Here is a 21,369-nt window from a genome sequence, read left to right on the forward strand (position 1 = left end):
TGATGTCTTTATGGCTCCAACCAGACGTTTATTCAAAGCTCAGTTTATAGATAGCTCTGGTAAAAGACAGAACAGCTTCAGTTACTCTCATAGACAACTTTCTGGTCACAAGCTCCGGAACACACGAGACAGCTTGCTTCAGACTCACGTATACATGTAAATAAAATGACATTTCAGTGCAATATACCTGGTAAAAGACAGAACAGCTTCAGTTACTCTCATAGACAACTTCGTGGTCACAAGCTCCGGAACACTGTCAAATTAAAGAGACAAATACTTAAGCTAGCTGTTGTTGGCATGTTACTAATGCTAAATGCTAAATCAGTTATCAGTTAAAACCATTTGCTCTAGAAATTATAAATTAAAACAATTATACGAACAAAAAGGGGACTTATACAGAGAACTATATATATATATATATATATATATATATTTATATATCTAATGAGATGTTTCACAACGGAGCTTGTCACAGATCAACCTACCACGGAGACAGCTTGCTTCAGAGTAACGTTAGTTAAGGAAAACGGCCGCACCACTAAAGTCTGCAAGCAGCCAGCAGAGGGCGCTAATGTTACACACAACACACTTGTCTCCGTGGGGAACTAATGATAACAAGTTGTAAATGATATTTAAAGGAGGAGATAATATGAAAATGATAAGGATTAGCAATAACTTAAATAATATAGTAATACTAGCAACCAATGGCCAGTGATGGCAAGTGGAATCATTAACTCTGTTACATTTAGACATCTTCACGAAACCACAGCAACTTCTCCTCCAGACAAACTAACCGTTAAAACGGTTTGCTCACTCTGAGCTGCGCTGTGTTGCTAGGATACGTTCGGGTCCGTCTACTTGCTGCTAGCATGCTAACTTCATTAGCTCCGTAGGACACCAACGACAGTCATGAACACCGTTTACTCTCCATTAAAGTGTTTGAAGCACTTGTCGCCGTAAAAACCGCCTGTGGTCCGCTGGTATAACTGGTGAGCACCGTCTGGACCTGCGTGGACAGAACCAGCTTCATCTGGAGCAGACCTGGGCATTGTACGGCCCGCGAGCTGTTGCCGTGCGGCCCGCGCGAGGTCATTGTGAAATTAGGAATAAAACGTAAATACGTGTAGCCTACATCATGCACAGAATATAGCTGCATTGCATAGCTGCATTGAAGGCGACTTTTGTTGTTTTTTTTCTTCTCAATTTACGTATGTTAGTGAACGTATGTGCGAGCAGCAGCGTCACTGCAATGTGTTGGCGAACTGAGCTTACAAGCAAATATACTAGTTACAAGAATAATATTGAGCAGGATTGAGTTCAGTCTATTGGTCCGGCCCTCCACAACAGTCCCTGTTTCTCATGCGGCCCCTTGGGAAAAATAATTGCCCACCCCTGTGTTAGTGGGACACCTGGAAGCTCCTGGATCCATCTCTCTTCATTTCCATGTTCACATTCTATGTATGATTTTGTCATGTGGATTGTCTCTATTGTAATCGTATCATGTTGATTTATTTACTGGACATCGACCTCAAACCAAAACAACAACATTTGGTTTAACTATGGTCACGGTTTGGTTAACTAAATTAATTAACTAAAACTCCTTGGTTAGGGTTAGGAAACTGTTGCAGGCGTTGTTAGAAACGTCTCTTTTAGGATACCTCTTGCATTTAACAAAACACTTCTTTCCCCCACCCTCCCTTGTTTCTCTTTTCTCTGCTCCCTCACTGGCATCCCACCAGGTCATCACTCACCTTCTTTCTCCTCCTCCTTCTCTCCTCAGTAGTGCCCTCTCTCCTCCTCCTCCTCCTCCTCCTCCCTGCTCTGTTGTCCAGACACGCACACTTCCCAGCGGTGCATCTGCAGTGTGCTGCCAGTCTGTGAGCTGGAGAGACACTCAAACGACAACACACCAGAGGAATCTTCAAAAACAAACTTTTCCTGCAACTTCTTGTATTTCTTTTTTCGACAAACAGACCTACTTTTGCTTTCCTTATTTCCTCGGAGGGTCGATCTGTTTCCAGAGAGAGCTGCAATGCTTCCATTCTACCTCTTGACTTTTGCTGGTGAGTACTTTTTAACGGTCGTGCCAGTGCTGGTGAATGAGGGCATGTTTCTGTTAATGCCAGTTGCTATGATTCATACTTACCATTCCCTCTCTCCGTTTTCTCCCCTCCCTCGTTTTCTTTCTCTGTGTTCAAAGCCACCATCCAAGCCCACAACCAGCTGTTGCCAGGCTCCTGCAACTTTGAGTCCGACACCTGCAGATACACGTCAGATGCAGACTTCACAAGCTGGACCCTGCATAAAGATGGTACTGGGGAACTTGCCACGCAGCATCTTCAGTCTTTTCTTCAAAACGTTTTTTTCTTGCACTGAGTGTAGGCTTTACTGTGGCTCTTTTAGTGGTTCAAGCTGTGATGTTGCAGTTGTTTTGGTGCTGGTTTTAGCCAAACGAACGAAGCATGCCGGTGAAAAGAAGCCCATCTGGTCTGCATTGATTCCAGCATCTCCGAACATCTGGAGTCAGTGAAATAACACATTTAGGCATTCTCGCTGGGTTAGTACTGCAGCTGATACAGTCGAGTTCTGTGCACACACACACATATGTACGTTATGTCAGTCAATAGTTATGTTAAGCGATGAAAGCCAACAGATGAATGCGGCTTAGATCATTTGTACATCCCCCTGTTCTAGAGACTACACAACTGTTGCCAACTTCATTCTCACATGCTGTAGCCGTGCTTGCACGAAATGTTGAGAAGGGTCCAGCTGCAGATATCTTGAGACAGACGCCTCATGTTGTACTTGCAGCAGGATCCTGTCAAGTTAATTGTGACATGAAGCAGGGCCTGATTTAAGAGGTGGAGGTTATGTTGATGTTACGAAACACTCAGCTCTTCGATCTGATTTTAACTTCACAAAACCTAAATGTAAAAACTAAATCTGGCAGGCCTATTATGGTAAACTTATGATGAATGATCCACCAGAACCAGTCCGAGTACTGGTCTGATTCAAGGTGCAGACACTGGACCAGGCCCTGCTCAGTGGACTTTATTCTCAGCATAAATCGGCCTAAATCCACACTTCCAAATCATAGGCAAATCAGACAACCATATTTGGGTCAGAATCAGAATATATTTGGTCCTCCAGTGCCAGAACATATTCAAGCGGACCTACTTGACTTTATAAATATCTAATACTGAAATCATAATTACTTTTAACCTCGTACTCAGTGGTGTACTGTCAATGAAAGGAATGCCTATAACCTCTTAAAGGGAACAGAGGAGCATTTGGGGAAATATGCTTATTTGCTTTCTTACCAAGAGCGAGATAAGAGAGTCAGGAGGTGATTGACCTAGCTTGGAAAAAAAGACTGAAAGTAGGGGGGGGGACAACAGTTCGGTGCAGTGACTTCCCAGATATTTGTTGTCGAAATGAGGCTTCCAGCAGAAATCACAGAAACTCCTGCTAAAACCAAAAAGAGGCATTTTTACATTTGTGTTAGCGTATTGATTAAACAAGTGTGTACCATGTGTTAACTAGTGTACTTTGGAGGTGATGGTGGGGGTATTTTTGAAGGTTGGACAGCCAGGTTAACAGTTTCATCTTGCTTCCAGTATTTATGCTAAGCTAGGCTAGCAATGTCCTGACTTCAGCTCTGTAACCCACAGACACAGTTATAACCAGCATAAGTGGTAACTAAAGAAGTGGTCAAAGCCAATTGGTGCTTAAGAAGTAACCATTTAGAGAGTTAGTCGATGACCAAAGTTGGCCTTATATCAATTTGATGACTATGGACCAACCAATGTATTGATTGACTAACTGCTGGTTTCTAAAAGGAGTGTATGATTCTTGTTAAATCTAACCATCTCCCATCTACACCCTTTGGATTGGGGAGGCATGACTGTGCCCTGCTGCTCCAGTGTATCTGCAGCTAGACTCTGTTGGAAAAACTGCTCTTCTAAGACTTTTTTTCCCATGATCCTTGCTTGTAGTTGTATGAAAATTGCTCTGCTGCTGCAGCCTCTCTCGCTGCCAGTCTTCCCCCTGGGAAATGCCAACTACTTTCTCTTTTCCTGTTTCCATCCTTGCTGCTATTGCCGCCGGCTTGTTAAAAGGTCAGTGTAGCCAATGGTGTGCTCAGTCTTTGCTCATTTATTCCCCTCTCTCAGCAGTGCTCTGTGCGGCACAGCTGAGTCTGTAAGAGAAGTTAAGTCATGTCAAATATATCAAGCATTTTATGTACTATTTTTCTTTTCTGAATTCAAACAAGGCAGAGACACTGATGAAATCAAGAACTTGATTGTGCGCCATGTTATGATCGGTTACGTTTCAATTAAGTTAATTTGTGTAAATACAAACATTTGAAAACAATTACAATTCATTGGCATAAGAAAAGAAGAAACACATCTTGGATTAACCGCATTAAATGTGAAATGAGCTCATCCCCATTGTGAGTGTGCGTGTTTGTCAGGATAGGAGCCCCAAGGCAGCGCGGCATTCCACAGGGACAAATAATAAATGGCAGACGGGTGAGGAGAGTCCAGAGGCCCCAGTAGCACAAAAAAAAAAGAAGCCAAGAGTCTCTGTTTTGGTGGGAGCTGAATTCCTGATGTGTTATTCCTGATTCCCTGAATTTCAACTTTTCTTATTTTATTTTAGATAAAAGTTCCATTAGAGATGGTATTCAGCCTTTTATCTTAAAGAGAAGATGTGTGACAAATCCTCAGGTCAAAAATTCAGCCTGCTCAGCATTTTGGTTTATGACTAAATACCTGCAAAACTAATGACATTCCCATCAATCTCAGCTGTTCTTTGTGTTTATTGCTAGTAAGCAAATGTTAGTATGCTAAACTGTGATGGTAACAAACATTAGCTGCTAAATGCCAACATGTTAGCATTTAGCTTCATTGGAGCCCCCGTCTTTCATGCTTCTCACTCTGGGCTTGTCAATGCTCGCAAGCTAGCAAGTAGCTTGCTCGTTAGCAAATATTGTGTTTATAAGTAACTTATGACTTTCTCTGAGAATTACGTGACTTTGTGCCAAGCACTTGGTTTGTATATTGAAGGTAAGGCACACACAGAAGAGGAATCCCAGAAAACTCTTTGACTGAACTACTTGTTACATCACTGCATTACTTTTTATCTGTCTGTGTGGCAAATCAATTCAGAGCTTAGGTTTCAATCTTTGCTGTGCAGAAAACCTTAATCAGTTTTAAAAATAACCACAATAACAGACAAAAGAGTCTTATCAACACTTTTAACTTTTCAAAGAACTAGATTACAGTGAAACTTAAGGGCTGGCAGACAATAAAACAGAAAAAACATTCAACATTCAAAAAGAGATTAAAGTGATATTGACAATATTTTGTGCCTGTAGAATAAAAAGTCTTCCCTCAAATCACAGCTTTTTCCCCACTTAACATCAGCAATGTTAGCAATTAATTTGTTCTAAATCCCACATACCTTTTCATTTCAGGTCGTTTTGTTGCAGTGGACGGAGTCATGAGCGATGACCAGGCTGGCGAGATAGGTGCAGAAACTGGGCCACAGAGAGCGATCACAGGGGTCCTGTTGAGTCAGGCTCTGGAGCAGGACGAGTGGAGCTGCCTGAGGCTCGTCTACCAGATCAGCGGGTCGGGAAGCCTGGAAGTCCTGCAGCGCACGGAGGGAAAGAGCTTTGACAAGCCGCTGTGGAACAGCCAGGCCGCCTCTGACAGCTGGGTCATCTCAAGCATGGACCTGCAGAACAATACCGAGCCATACAGGGTAAGGTATTTTTAAAAATGTCTAATATTTGTTTGAAGAGGAGATAATAAATAATAAATGTAACTATTCTTCGAGCCTTACCAGTGGCACTAAAAGTGTGATGTTTGTCCTGAGGGTGTCTATAGAGGAAAGTTCATTCAGTGTCCAAAATGTAAAGTGTTCATCATCTGAGGAGCTTCAATGTGCTGATTCAATTTCACATGAGGGGGAATAAATCACAGCATTAGAAATAACAAAGTTGGAAAATGTCTAGAATTAAGTTGTATATTTAGAAGAAAAGTAATATTTCAATATAAAGTTGTGATTTTACGAGCAAAGAGTTGTGATGTTATGAGGATAAAGTCATCGTCTTACAAAGAAAATCCTTCTGAATCTCCGTGATGGTCTCTGAAGTAGAAGGAAAATGTGTTCAATAGAAAACGTTCTCACGGGCTTTAGGAGGAAAGACAAAAGTTGACATTACACATGCAGGCCCAGATAAAGGCCAGCATGAAGTGTGTGGAGAAACACACCCGCACCTACACCCACCCACACACACACATTATCCAAACACTGTGGGAATAGTGCGGCACATGTTTATATTATATGCACAGGCAGAGCTGACTCTGGCAGGGTCGTGACCTACATAATGGTAAGTCGGGTCTGTGCCTTGTGTGGGCCCCTCAGCGCAATAATGTACTCAGTCCAAAGTAGACCCAGGTGAAGAAATGTATATGTCAGAGGGTTAAACTTCACACTGACTGCTGAAACGCTCTGCTTGTTGCTCTCACTGAATACTGATTAAAACTCTTTTAGAACTTTTGCTTTCTTTCCAAGAGTTTGAAGAGAAGATTGGTGCCAACTGAGGGCAATTTATGAATAAATTAAGTTATAAGTGCTGGATGTTGCTGACGCTACACTCAATGTCTGGCTTTGATAGATCTGTGTGTTAAGGATGTCTGGATGCGGTTAGGTTAGCTTAGCATAGCATAAAGACAGTTTAGGCAAGGGGAAACAGCTAGACTGGCTCTTCTCCAAAGAAATTGTTGCCAAATAATAATTAAACAATGCAACTCCCCCTAAAATATGCATGTTGGTGTATGGATCAAACAAACCAGATTTAGTAGATTGCAAGATTTAGAAGTGTTCCCTTTTGAAGAGAGCCAGCTACAGCTGCTTCTCACTGTTTCTGGCCTTTGTACTTAAGCTAACCACGTCCAGACTCTGCACTGCAACCTTATTCTACTTAAGGCTTCAGACATAAGAGGAATATCAATATCTATAAGAAAGAATGCAAAAAAACATTTTCCCAAAATGTTAGAATTTTAAATGTTATTTTAACAATAAAAAGCTACCGAATGGAAATTATTAACAAATCTGTAGTCCTAGAGAGCTTTGTAGTCTATTTCAGCAAAAAAAAAAAAAAAAAAGACAAAATACTATGTCAAATAGATATGAATTAAAATGTAACACAGATAATAAAAAACATGCTATTTATTCATCTAAAAAAGTACAGATGACCTCTTAGATCATGCTTGGTCCCATGTACAAGCCCTGACCTCATGTCAGGGCTGGAAGTCATTTTACAGAAAACCTGCAGCTCACCAGAGCTCTAAAAGTAAAGTAGATGTCTGTGCGTTTCATGGGTGCACTCTCTCTGACCTTAAATACGTCCCGTGATTTCAATTATGTCATTCCTGTGTCACGCCACATCAGGGTTGCAGGGTATCGCTGAACATATGTTGTTGATTAGGTTGTACTCGAAGGTAAACCTGGAGGGAGCGCTGGGAGCAGCGTGGCCATCTTTGAGATCCACATCAGCTCTGGATACTGCCTGGGTCGGTGACTTCACGCATACATCACCCACACAACAATAATCCACATAAGCATGTAACTCTGGATTCAGACCATCTGTGCTCTGTTGCTTCAACTCACACACACATGAACATTGTTGGAACATTATTAAGTCTAAAGCCTTTTGCACCCACACCCATAACTGCTGTCCTGTCATGTTTCTGCATCTAGAGTGTGATTTCGAGGAGTCTCACCTGTGTGGATACAGCAATCAGTGGAACGCCAATGTAAACTGGTATGTGGGAGGAGGCCAGCTGCTTCACAACAACATACCAAAGGACCACACCTACAACAACAAGACAGGTGAGTATTAACCATATAAATGTGTTTTTATCCAATGACTTAGAGCCCTGCTGGTTTTCATTTTGGACGAAAAGAGCAAATGAAAAAATATTTTTTGCACAGTTTGGCCATAATTTATATCAGTAATGATTACATTTAAAAGATAAGATTGATATTACTAATAATAATCCATTGGTTCATCTCTCACTACTTTCTGACCTCCCTGTAATGTCTGTGGGTTCCTATTCTTTCTTAATAATGGTTTAAATCTGTAAAAATAAATAGTTTGACTTCTAAAATTAATCTCAGTAATGTCATAAAACAGCTGGGCACTGTAGTTCTTTGTAAACGTTACTCCAACAGAAGTAGAAAGTGTATTTGTTGGGGACTATTTTCAGATGAGCTTCAATACACATGTAGTGCTCTAACTGACATGTACAGCAGCAGGACGGTGTATGAGGGATTGACTCCAAATAAACTAATGAGTCTTAATAGCGTTCTAGGATCAATTCATTCAATGTCAATAGGAAACATATACCATCATCGTTATCCTTTCATTGTGGAGCTCAGGGGGTGTGGCAACCTTGTCATATACCTGTTAGTTCCACAAGCAAGCAACATTAAACTCACTTTGTAAAGAGCGCTGGGAGAGATTTCAATGACCTGTGCTTTCTGCATGGCTCAGATTTGATAAAAGTAGCAAACGTGATTTAAAATGTTCCCAGTAGGTTTACATTTCTCGGATGTCAGACCTGATTCAACATTGAAACTCCCTTAAGAGGAACATGACAGCTCATGTTTAAACTCTCACTCAGGTCACTTGATGTACGTCGACTCCATCTACGCCAAAACTTTCAAAGAAGTGGCCAAACTGGTGTCTCCCATGACGACGGTGCCGATGTCCGGCTGCCTGAGTTTTCAGTACCAGCGGAGCGAGAGGAGGGGGAACCTGTTCTCGGTCTACACCAGAGACCAGCTGGGTCAGTACCAGGAGCTGTGGAGAGCAGACACAGAAATCCTGAGCGATTGGAGCGGGATGCTGGAAGAATGGATACCTGTGCAGGTGGACCTGAAGGCACCATACTCTATGCAGGTCCGTGTGAACATGTCAGCTTCATGTCCATTTTAAAGCTCTATGTGATGACTTTTACGTAAACAGATAATGAAATTAACAAAATCTGGAAGAGGAGACGAAGCATCAAATTCCATCTAACTTTGTCTAACTAATCCATATACTGCTGAAATGTTTATGTGTGTAAATTCCCTCCTGTGTGAGGGTTTGCATCTGCGTGCACACCATGGCATGCATCGTTGTTTACGAGTGTCTTTCTTCCTCTCCAGGTGGTCTTTGAAGTATCCTTTAACAGCCCGAGAGGCGGACGCGTTGCAATTGATGACATTTCCTTTTCTCCAGAGTTTTGCAGCACAGACACTGGTGAGCTGCAGTCACAGTTACTTACTGTTCATTCTAAACAGTTATATCTATAATCTAATGCTTTCTGGGTGAACATCCAGAATATTAACTTTTTAGGATTTTAAAGAACTAATAGCATTTAGCCCATGATTAAACAGATAAAACCTTCGAGGTTCACATGTTGTGAGGATACAAATTTGGCATATAGAATAAAATATATATTATTATTATATTTTCTGTGATGTTCAGGGATATTGAATTATAGTGTTATTACCAAAATCAGAACTGAACCATCTTCTGTGTGCTTTTATGTTAATTGTTTATGTCAATTGTTGGAACTCTGTGATGCTGCTATTCTTGGCCAGGGCTCCCTTGTTAAAGAGATATTTGATCTCAATGGGACAAACCTGGTTAATTAAAGGATACATTAAAGAAAACGAATGTCTGGAGACTAACTTAAATGTATTCATCTTCTAGGGACTATTAATATACAGTACATAAACAATGTCACACTTGCTGATGAATCGTAAAATAATACAACCAGAGCCACAAAAGTTTATCTAACATCAAAACTCCGCTTCCATACATTTGTTCCACAGAGCCAACCTTTGACCCCTCCATCGCCAGCTGTAACTTTGAGTCAGGTTTCTGCCGCTACACCCAGGACCAGGGGATGCTGTCGTCGTGGAAGAGAGCGTCTGTGAAGCCCAACATATTTAGGAACGGAGACCACACCACAGGCGCAGGTGGGCTTCGACAACCGATAGTCTTGAATACTTAAACCTGCATTAAAGGGGAATTGAGTCGCCATCAGTTGGAGAAGAAGTTTAAAAATTAAAAATAAATGTGGGATTGGAGTTAGAAAGAAGTGCGTTCACCAGATGTCAAAAGCCAAATCTCTGCTTGAGGCTAGCAGCTCGAAGCTACAGTAACCGCTACTAGCATATCACATCAACATCTGTGCAAGTGAATCGAGTGAAGTTGTATTTTGGGTAATGTAGGCACCGGGTTTTGACAAGAAGAAAGAAGAATGTGTGAATTGAAAAAGCCCATTTCTCCGGTGCTGCTGCATTGATTTTGATTCTTTTTCAATAACAATCCATCGTGAGTCTGACAATGTTACAGGAGCGCATTGCTAAACCAGTGGAGAAGCTTACACCCTTAACTAATATTTCAAATTTTACATTGGGTCAAATGACTGTTGGGGCTTATGCAGAGCCAAAATCCTGGATGATTATTTTACGACTCTGCAGAATTTTAGCGATTACAACTTCACAAGCCAGTGATTTGGTGGTGGCTTTGTATCAATCTGTTTGAAACTCAATTCACACAGCTTTGAAAACAGTGGCACCTCTGGATGGTAAAGTGGGATTTGAGGCTGAAAAACTGTTGAAATTAAGATCAATAACAGGTGTGAGTCATGGGAACATTCATGGCGAGCAGATTTATGACAGAGACATTTTCTCAAGAAGATAAAGTCTGTCTTCTCCTTCCAGGATATTTCCTGTTGGCTCATTCCCAGCTGAGCCCACGCTCCGGTTACGTTAGCCGTCTGATCGGTCCAACTCTGCCAGGGAACATGAAGTACTGCCTGAGATTCTACTACTCCCTGAGGGGTGAGTGGCACCCGAAAACTCATCAGATAGAAAGATATATTTGCCATGAGTGAATCCTATGCTGCGATTTATGTTTTTTTGTACTGACTCACCAGACATAAATAACTCTGGAAACTGCAGGTTTCAACCAGACGGACCAGGCTCTTGCTGTGTATCTGCAGCAGCAGCAGCAGAGCAGCAGCCAGGAGAAGATCTGGACTCAGGGGGAGAATTCCAGAGGACTCTGGATCACCACGGACGTCACCTTCCAGACATCACAGCCTGCCAAGGTCAGAGGAGAGGAAGTGGAAATATCACATCAGCCAGAATAACAGTGGAGAATGAGTGCAAGAAGAGAGTAAGGAGGGTAGGAAAGATCAAATGAAAGGATATTAAAAAAAAGGGAAGGAAGGGAGTGAGTGAGTGGGTGAGTAAAAAAGACGAACAGAGGACAGGAGGTACTAACCATAAGGGGAGAAGTTTTCTCCCAGGTACAGTCAATGGTCTGGCCCAAAATGGTGGACCAATAAACTGGCACTACAGCTAAGCTGCTAAAATGGCTAAAGGAAAAATAACTATTTCAGAGGAGCTAATTTAGGAACAATTAAAGAAACAAAACACGTAAAAACTCAAATAAACCAATGGATGGATTAACTAAATATAAAAAGATGAAAAACAAAAGAAGGAAGCAGGACAGAAAGAAAGAGGAACAGGCTAAACATTTGACATGACAAAGAAATAAACAGATTACTACTTTCATAAAAACCTTTACTTTGGTGTTCTGGTGAGCCTTTAAAGTTCTGCTCTGTGACTTTCTTTCTTTTATTTACCACACAACTGCTGTTAGAGGACACAGCATCATCAGCATGTGGTTATGTGCATGACAATTAATTCCTCCAGATCCCAAAGTGCACCAAGGCATCCTCCACACTGGCCTTTTGTTCCCTACTTTACATATTGAACCATTTTAGACCACTCGGCATTCGATCGATGATTTATTTTCTTCCTTGTGAGCCGCACACAAACATCAGAGCAGAAGCAACCGCAACAAAGTGTTTGTTGCTTTCGTTCAATTCTGAAGTGATGGTGTGAGTGAGCAATGGTTTTAAACCCTCTGGGGGCGGTGAAGCCGATGTTGACGCCTCTGCCTACGGTTTGCCTTTGTGCTGTGCAGGTGGTTTTTGTCAGCACCTGCAGGAGCTTCTGGGACTGCGGCTCCGTGGCTTTGGACGACATCAGTGTGAGCCTCGGAGACTGTGAGCTGACAGCAGGTAAAAATCGACAACAACAAAAAGAACTTGCGTATCTCCAGCAACCCTCATCTAAATGTGTTATTTGTTTCAAATGTTTCATTCGCATCAACATACACACAACAGTCATGTTGTTTAGCTGATGGCAGCCATTATTTCTGGAGGAAATCTTTTGGCGCAATTCTTCAATCACCATTGAGTGCAGAGCAAACTAACTCCTTATTTGCTTGTTTGGGGCTCCTGGTGGCTGCAGTGCTGGCAAAGTGACTATAAATAGAATAATAACAGAGTTTCAGATGATTCCCACAGCAGCATGAAAATAGATAATGTTTAAGTTAAAAAAGGTCAGATTAAAGTCAAAGTTAGAGTCAGTCCAGCGAGATGCAGTGAGTTGATAATTGTGTTTCAGCGTTGACTGTCATAAAGTGTTACCCAACATGAAGTGACATTCATGTTCCTGTCGCAGGTTTGTTGGCGTTGTCTCTGCCAGGACACTGTGACTTTGAAGCAGGCCTGTGCGGCTACACTCAGGACAAGCAGAGCGACGATGCCGACTGGGAGTGGAGGAGAGGATCCACCCCGACCTCGTACACCGGCCCCAGGGGAGACCACACCACGGGACTCGGTGAGGGCTTCCTGCTTAAACTCTCCTTCCAAGTCCAGAATACTCTGCCTATAATACACAAAAGAGACACTTAAGGTGCTGTTCACACAGAATGAGTAAACCTGTTGGCTCTCGATTGACAGGATACTACCTGTACGTGGAGGCGTCGCCCATGCTGCCCGGTGAGAGTGTCCGATTGCTGTCCCGACCTCTGAGGGCCTCCAGAGGGCCACAGTGCCTCCGCTTCTACTACCACATGTACGGCTCAGGTACAGGTCAGCTCGGCATTCACCTCCGCAAGGACGGAAAGGACGCGTTGCTGTGGCAACTGAGCGGCGAGCAGAGCATCGCCTGGCTGAGGGCCACAGTGGAGTACCAGAGCGACGGCCAGCATCAGGCAAGAGTGCAACAAAACCTCTCCCGACTGTTTTATATTTAAAGCCTGTGTGCTGGACACGGGGGACCCTGAACGATAGGCAATAATGGCAGCTGGCTTATAGACTTATGTGTTATGGTATACCACTACATCGTTGTGTTGCTACACGTACTTAAGTGAAGGATCCGAGTGCTTCTTCTGCCACTGCTCATCACTCACTGTGAGAAATATGTTTTCAGATTGTGTTTGAAGCGACCAGAGGTTCATCAGTTAGGAGTGACATCGCCATTGATGACATCATCTTGGAAGGCGGGCCTTGCCCGGGTAAACAATCTGCAGAATCTAAGATATTTGTTGAACATACGGCTACAGAGTAAACATCCAAGAAAAAAAAAAAAAGCACAGTATATGATCATAAAATTATGGGATTTTTTTTAACTGAAAAAAAAAAAAAAAAAAAAATCTAAATTATCAATTTAAGGTCTGTAGCAGCTTCCTGATTTCTTCTCGATTCCCCTGCAGAAATGGAGACCAAGGCCACCGTGGGAACCTCCAATGAGATCGAGTAGAAGGCAAGAGGAAGTCAGCTGCGTAGGATGCATTAACCTCGTTTTTTTTTTTGCACATTACAGACTCCGGACAATCCGGCATGTCAATCTGAACACGTAGGGATTTGGGTAAAAGTAATCTTTTCACGTAGTTTTGTTTTCATGGAGCAACACATATCAGTTGTGTCACAGTCAGCATTTCTCTCTGCACTGTAGCTATAGAGAGCGTGTTTAACAGTGTGTTTCTTCACATTTATATGCATTAGATTAATGCTCAAATAAAGCTAGAGCGTTATTCACCACTCTTTTTTGGGTTTCTATCATTGATAACTGCTGAAGGCAATACTTAGCGAAGCATGATCTGCCAATTAATCAAGAAAGACCGATGTCATCATCGCGGTGTCATTAGTGAAATTCATATCAAAATGTTTCCAACATGTCCCTAGTTGGGCCCAAAAAACTAGAACAACAATGACACAGAACATATGACTATAATTATTCTTCTAAAACTGTATTTTGTCAGAACTCACCAGTTAGCTGTAATGGTCGGAAGTGTCAATTACAATCCCCAGTTGTGTTACAGATGTGCCTGAGAAAGTAAAATACATTTCTTCTGAACCATTACGTAAGCAGTCAAACAGATGAAACGTTGTTTGTTTCCACTAGACTACCATAAGGCACTTCTTCTGTGAAAGTGACAAATGCAAATAATAAAGTTAGATGAAATACTTGTTCAAACACAAAAGGTAAAACCAATATATTCAGATTTATTTTAAACCGCATACATACATACATATACTGTACATTTCAATCAAAAAAGGGGAGAGACGGTTTAATTTGGTCCAACAGATGGTCGTTACATGATACACGTCCCGTCTTTCAGGTATTTTATGGACTCCATCTGCTGCGTCATTGCCAGAACTTCCTGAAATCCTGTGCTGAGTCCAGACATGTGCTGGAAGTACGCCTCCTTCTCCACCTGGACCGACAGATTATTCACCCCGGCGTCTTTCAAAATGGCCGTCACCTTTGTAATAGGGGAAATCACACAGACCAATCAGAAATGTCAATATCCTAAATTAAGATTTCACAGCAGTGAGCCCGAGGATTCTTCCTCTAGGGCGCATGAATGTAAAATGACCCATCAATGACTCTCCAATAACAAACAGATCAAGGAGAACTGTTGTTAGCTGGTATGATGGAGTTAAGTCCTCCGATATGAAACATCAGCATGACTCTGGATTCTACAGTTTGTACCGACCTGCTGTATGATCCTCTGCTCCACCACATCCGCCATGATCTGGAGGTGGATGGTCCCTGCGATCACGTTGGCTGAATGCCTCCAGAAATGAGGGTCTCTGAACGACAAAACTCCTTCGATCTTCTCAATCTGAAACAACACCACGGAAACTATTGAAACATTTGCTGACGGGGTGATGATGTTTTTACTGTTCAAGGCCAATGATAATGCACGAGACCTTTCTTGAATTTGGAGGAGAGTACTCTACTTCAATAGATCGTCATTTGTTTCAAGAAAAGGGAGATTTACAGCATGAACACAAGTTATAGAGAGCAGGCCGAGGCATTGTCCTCCTATTTTGTTATTTTAACAACAAAATGTTAAGATCCAGATGATTAAAATAGTTGACACGTGACAGGCAACCGTGGGACATATGGCATGTATTTGTGTTCATGTAAGTACAGCAGTTAAGATATGCTATACATGTAGTATATGCTAATCTTAACTCACGAACTAGAAAATAGCAAGAATTCCTGGATCTCACCTAAAAACTAAAAAAAAAAAACTTTCTTTGCAAATGGCCTGAATCTTCTTCCAAATTTAATTAATCTGCCAAGAATCAAATAAACAGAATACCAAACACACAACCTATTTTGTAGAGTTAAAAGGCATCACATACTACTGATTTCACATGTTACAAGAAAAGTTCAAAACTTACACTAAACCACTTAATTTGTCCCAGTGGAAGGTTTTAGTGTGTTAGATTAGTGTGCAGCTAAACCCTCATCTGTTAAAGAAAACTGCAGTAACGTTCTGTCACGTGTGACTCCTCACCTTCTCCAGCGCGATGTTCAGCTCCTTCTCGTTTTCTGGGGGACTTCGTAGAAGAAGAACCTCGCAGGCGTCCTTCAGCAGCGGGATGACGCTGAGAAAAATAAGCGTGGCGATGAAGAGCGAGCAGATAGGGTCGGCGATCAACCAGCCGAACTGACGGATGAGGATGGTGGAGATGATGACACCGACGCTGCCCAACGTGTCAGCCAGGACGTGGAGGTAAACACCTGGAAGGAAAAAAACCCATAAGAATATTATCTGGCTACAACTTCCATTCCACAACGTTTATTTTTTAACGAAACACACACACCTCTCATGTTAGCGTTCATGCCTCCACCCCCGGAGCCATGGGAGTGGCCGTGGCTGCCGTGTCCGCTGTGCCCACCGTGCCCGCCGTGCCCGCCGTGCCCGTGCCCTCCATGGGAGTGGCCGTGCCCTCCGTGGCTGTGCTCGCTGTGGGAGTGGCCGTGGTGCGAGTTACCGTGGTCATTTGACGAGCAGCTTTTGCCGCCGTGGGAGTGAGCGTGACTGAAAGCGCAGATACCCACCAGGTTGACCAGTAAGCCGCCCACAGACACCGGCTAGAGGAGACAAAAACACACGACACACAGAGTTCAGACTGAGTGATGTCTGGCTACGTGATGAATGAACATTAAGCAGCTACAAGGACTGCAGTGTGAAACTCGTGCTGGATATCATCAAACACAAAAACTATACTTTTTCAGATAGCTTGCTTTGCTGAGTAACAAAGTATCAGTTATTAAATGTCCATACAGTCTGTGTTCCTCAGGTTGATCATACAGTTCCCAAAATGCACCTGGATAGGGAGGGTCTAATGAAAAGATGCTGTCTGGTAAAAGCCCATTTCTTCTAACTGTTTACTTTGTTCTTCTATATTATAAAGGACAAGAAATGATGCAGGCCATTTTTGCTTTAACTTATCATTATGAAGTAAATGTTGACTTCACATTGTGAAAGCTATAGAATAATGAAACCATCAGCATTTAAATTAAAACTATACTTAACTATAGTCCTAGAAAAATAAAGGCTCCATTTACTCCACAAGGGAAGTGCTTCAACCGCTGCTCAACCAAAACAGAAAGAGGAGAACGCTTTGGTTTTGGGCAATGATTGACAGAGGAACAACCGCAGTAATTTGTATTGCTATAATACTGTGTTGTTAATAAAAGTTTACGGGTGGAAAAAACGGTGGAAACTCCAGAGTGAACCACGGAAAAACACTCGACGGAGAGAGCTGAGAGGGTTCCACACCGACATTCAGTTGACCTGTTTTCTACTAGATCAGTGAGTAACAACACCGGCCCACTTAATAATACTTCTTACCAATAATACCACTTGGAAACACTGGGGGGGGGGGGGGGGCAATGTTGTCTATTGCCACTCTAATACTAAAATGAATTACTTATTGAAGAGTACAATGTGAATGTAGGAAAATATAAATATCTGGGGAGCACAGTGTATTGGCAGATACTTGATATTAGATGAAAAGGTAAAATCATGATCAGACGAACCAGGAGATAGAATATAAATGTTACTGAAGTGCATCAACAGGTTGGAGCAAACGCACATTCAGTCAAAGGCCGGAACATTAAGCGGTCGATGCAGTTTACTCACAGTCAGCATGTCTGTGTTGATATTCGGAGGATCCAACACGCGGGTGACTGACTCAACAAAGACAAAGAAAGCGATGACCATCAGGAACAGGCCGTTGATGAATCCAGAAAGTATTTCCACACGACCATACCTGCAAGAAAAAGAAGAATAAGAGTTCATTTTTAGATCCAGCTGAATATTAAAATGCTTTGCATTTTTCCAGCGTCTCCTACGAAAGCCTTTCCCAATGTTCCTGATGGACGTTACCCGTAGGAGAAGATCCTGGTGGCTTTCCAGCGCGTCATGAGGGCCGCAAACAAGCCGAGGACTAAAGCGGAGCAGTCAAACAGCATGTGGAAACCGTCAGAGATCAGTCCCAGGCTGTTGGTCCAAGCACCATAAAACAGCTCCACAAAGGTGAACGCCTGAAACGTGCAGAGCAGCAAACCTTACAGTCACCTCAAAATGCAAAGTGTCTTTGAGTTGGAAATATAAAATAAGATGTTAGAGGAGAGCAGGAGCAGTTTGTAGGGAATATCCCAGCAACAGCCTTCTTATTAGATTATCAATCTCTATTGGACAGTTGACATTAATAGACTTTACAAACCAGACTTTATGTCCTGGGATTTCCATTTTATTAAGAAAGCTCTTATTTTGAAAATTAGAAATCCATAAATATCCCTGGCAAATCAAGTATTTATGTGGTGCTGCCAATTTTTAAGCATTTCAGTGAATTCCCCACTCCAATAACATTCTTGAATAACTTTTCCCGACACTGTGCGTACCAGGTTGAGACACAGGAAGTAGAAGATCTGTCTGGAATCGTATTCTTCGAGGATCTGTTTCAGGGACTCTTTGATGAACCGTGGGAGGGACTGCGACGTGTGCTGCAGGGCGTCACCCATGAAATTGTACAGAGGGGTCCCTTCAGGCGAGTAACCCACCAGGGTGCCCTTATGACCTTTCTTTGACGGAGATGAGAGAATACTGGAGGCTGCAGACGGAGAGGGAGGAGAATAGATACACATTTAACATAAGTATATGGACTGAAAACACCAGGAATTTAGCTTTTCAGTGAGACTGGTGAACTACAGAGGTAAATAAATATCCATACATGCTTTGCCAGAGCTGCTGGGTATGCACACCCAAGTAGTAGGTGAGGCGCCGACTCCCACAGCCTTTACTTACACATGATGAAGAAGATGGCGCTGACGATCACTCCTCCCGAGAGCACATGCTCCGTGCTGACCTGCTGGGGCGGCTTGCTCATGGAGCGCAGCTGATCGGTCAGCGGGTGAGTCCAGAAATTGGCCAGCAGCAGGGCGCTGAGGAAGAGCGCGATGGCGCCGTAGCGGGCGCACCTCGGCGCCTCCATCTTTGTGTTGCAGATGGCCTCTACGTAAAACTCCAGGATCATCACGGAGAGGATGATCATCCCAAACGGCAGGATGAGGGCCGACCACGATTCTACTTTACTCTGGTGTTGAGACGGAGTGAAGAAGCAGTCAGTGAGGAGGTCAAACAAAGCATGCGAGTGACACAGAGGAAGACAAAAATACTTTTTTTCTGAACTCATGCGAGCGCAAAAAGACATAGAAGACACACATGGTCTGCGCACTTACTTCTGTAGTCAGTGAGAGCACTATGACCCAGGGGAGCAGCACAATAGCTGAAACCAGGTTGTCAAGTGCATAGAGGCGTTTCGCACCACCAATTTCCACTGACAGTTTCCTGGAGACCGTGTGGAAGCCCACCTTCAGGCACAGGGAGGCCACCAGCAGCACTACACCCCCCTGAAGGGAAGACAGAGAGAGGAATTTAATTTAGAAGGCAGAACTAATACTTTACTATGATTCTGTGAGCAGCATTAAACAAACTTTAATGCACGATACGGCTTTTGCTTACTTTATGATCTGCAACCCCTAAAAACGCAATGGCTGTGTAGAGGAAATGAGTGAGCGCGCTGTCATGATGTCCCTCGGCTGGTTTGAAGACGAGTCAAGGCAGACACAATATAAGCAGAGGTATACAATAAACACCAACACATCAGGCCAATAACTGAGAAAACAGCTGTAACCGCTGCACGCCATGAGGAGCAAAGGATACGGTGCTCCGCCATCTTTGCCATGAGATCGTCGTTGTCGAAGAGGAGGATGCAGATCACGGCGATGATGAAGAGAGCAGCGCCTCTGGTCTGCGTTAAGTCAGACAAACCAAACAGAAACATATTTCTACCACAGTGATAGATTAACCTGAGGCAGTATACACAGTGCAACTCAGGTAGTTAATGTGGGGGCAAGTTTGTGATTTCAAACCAGTTGTGTGAACTTGTGGCCTCTTACCTTGGACGGCCCCCCACCCGAGCTTGTGAACAGGACACCGAGGAGAGCAAGGACCACCACATCACTGTGCTCAAAAAGCAACAATGTCCTGTGAAAAAACACTGATTTTAAATCACACACTAAACACAACAGAGTCTGCATGAGCACACAGAAAGACGTAAACACACAATTAAAACCACACACATATGCTCACATGCATGCACGTAGCATTGTTGCCTTTACAAACTTACTCTGAGCACACATTATTGGTGACATCTTACCTTAGAGGTCCACAGAGAGTCAGACCGAAGAAGCCCAGGAGGGATATGACACAGCTGAAAACAGCATGCTTTAGCAACTTTATCCACTAAAAAGAAAACAGATTCAAAAAGAAAACTGATTATTATTGTTATCTTTAAGTGGCAATAAGTAAGATTTCAGTGCTGGTTGATTTAGAATTTCTATTTGAGTGAAAAAAAAAAAAAGGCATTGACACAATGTTTTTTCCTTTTATAAAGCTCAACCTTTACAGTGTGCGCCTCCAATATAATGTCGAATGAAGCAGAAATGGCAGATGAAACTACGAGCAACAGAGAAAAATCTTGTTTCTTTTCTTCAATGAAGCAAGAGCTGGATCACGCACAAATAGAAAAAGGAAACTAATTACACACACACCTGTCTTTTTGAGATGACTTTGCCAGACGAGAAAGGCTTTTGAAAAAAAAGCAGAATAACAGCACTCCTGAGAAAAGAAGGGTCACTGTCAGCATGTTGTCACCCGCCATAAATAAAATACCTGCTGTTATAATAATACACAACAAGTGTAAGTTCAATAAGCAGGTGATACGAGTGCGTACCCTAATTTTAGTATGAAGATGAACTGGACAATGTGAACAACTTTTAGGATATCATAAGATTCAAAGATCCCAAGAGCCTTCAGGACCTTCGTGACAATCAGTAAAACTATGTATCTGGTTAACCTGACAGAAAAAGACAAAGAAGAGATTATAAGCATTGAGGGGAAAAACAATCAACGGAAACACGTCATCATAGGTTAATCAGCTACTCAATTGATATGCTGAGACTAATCATTAGATGCAACATAAGTAATAACTCACACCAGTTGGATGAGATTAATGTAAGATCAACAGACACATACCTAGAATTGGGCACTTCGACCATGCCCAGTTTGCCCCCCGACAGTACGTTGCTGCTGTATTTTTCTTCCATCTTCAAGCACCTAAAGTCGACCAGTTTAAGTCCAGTTGCAGTATTTATGCCCCTAATATCCTAAACATTACTGTTAAATGAATAATGAAATTAAACCACAGCCCATTCAACGTCACCGGTAAAGAATACGGCCGGGCTGCTTCATGCTCTTATTCATTCTTAACTCAATATCTAAAATAAACTATACACGAGCATAAACCTTCAGTCAGGTGACAGCTTTCTTTGCCTGTTAGCCTGTTAGCTAGCTAGCTAGCCCTCTGGCATGCCAGTTGAGTTAGATTGTATCCAAAGTTTCTACAACACGGTCGTCTATGTACAAAGTACGTCAAACAATTACATGTGGTCTCCTAGTTAGAGCTAGATAAGTAACGAGTCCTCGGTTGAGCTGACCACAATAACAGTTAGAGTCCGTATTAAAAGGATAAAACATCCAAGCTGGCCAAGAAGCCACAGCACTTC

The 21,369-nt window shown here is 42.6% G+C and overlaps 1 protein-coding gene and 1 pseudogene across 1 annotated transcript; one reads left to right on the plus strand and one right to left on the minus strand.

Moving 5' to 3' along the window:
• The first annotated feature begins 704 nt into the window (after positions 1–704).
• LOC142935241 (MAM domain-containing protein 2-like) lies at positions 705–13,522 on the plus strand (annotated as a pseudogene).
• An 896-nt stretch (positions 13,523–14,418) lies between these two features.
• slc30a5 (solute carrier family 30 member 5) lies at positions 14,419–21,369 on the minus strand. The gene is made up of 16 exons (XM_076079784.1): positions 20,840–21,369; positions 20,538–20,660; positions 20,356–20,422; positions 19,962–20,047; positions 19,702–19,789; positions 19,466–19,553; positions 19,265–19,341; positions 18,982–19,152; positions 18,548–18,836; positions 18,145–18,353; positions 17,627–17,784; positions 17,381–17,510; positions 16,056–16,326; positions 15,746–15,972; positions 14,933–15,061; positions 14,419–14,698 (listed from the first exon to the last, which is right to left on the minus strand). Exons 1-16 carry the CDS (start codon positions 20,908–20,910, stop codon positions 14,528–14,530), a joined length of 2,355 nt encoding a protein of 784 aa, XP_075935899.1. The 5' UTR covers positions 20,911–21,369; the 3' UTR covers positions 14,419–14,527.

Source organism: Anarhichas minor, unplaced genomic scaffold, assembly GCF_050575085.1.
Source record: "Anarhichas minor isolate MPS153535 unplaced genomic scaffold, ASM5057508v1 ptg000073l, whole genome shotgun sequence".
In the NCBI taxonomy this organism is placed as follows: Eukaryota; Metazoa; Chordata; class Actinopteri; order Perciformes; family Anarhichadidae; genus Anarhichas; species Anarhichas minor.

Coding starts and splice junctions, on each gene's coding strand:
- slc30a5 (XM_076079784.1), bottom strand. CDS start 20,910: ATGGAAGAAAAATACAGCAGCAACGTACTGTCGGGGGGCAAACTGGGC. Junction 15,973..16,055: donor CATGAACGCTAACATGAGAG/GTGTGTGTGTTT, acceptor TTTTCCTTCCAG/GTGTTTACCTCCACGTCCTG. Junction 15,062..15,745: donor TGAACATCGCGCTGGAGAAG/GTGAGGAGTCAC, acceptor GTGTTGTTTCAG/ATTGAGAAGATCGAAGGAGT.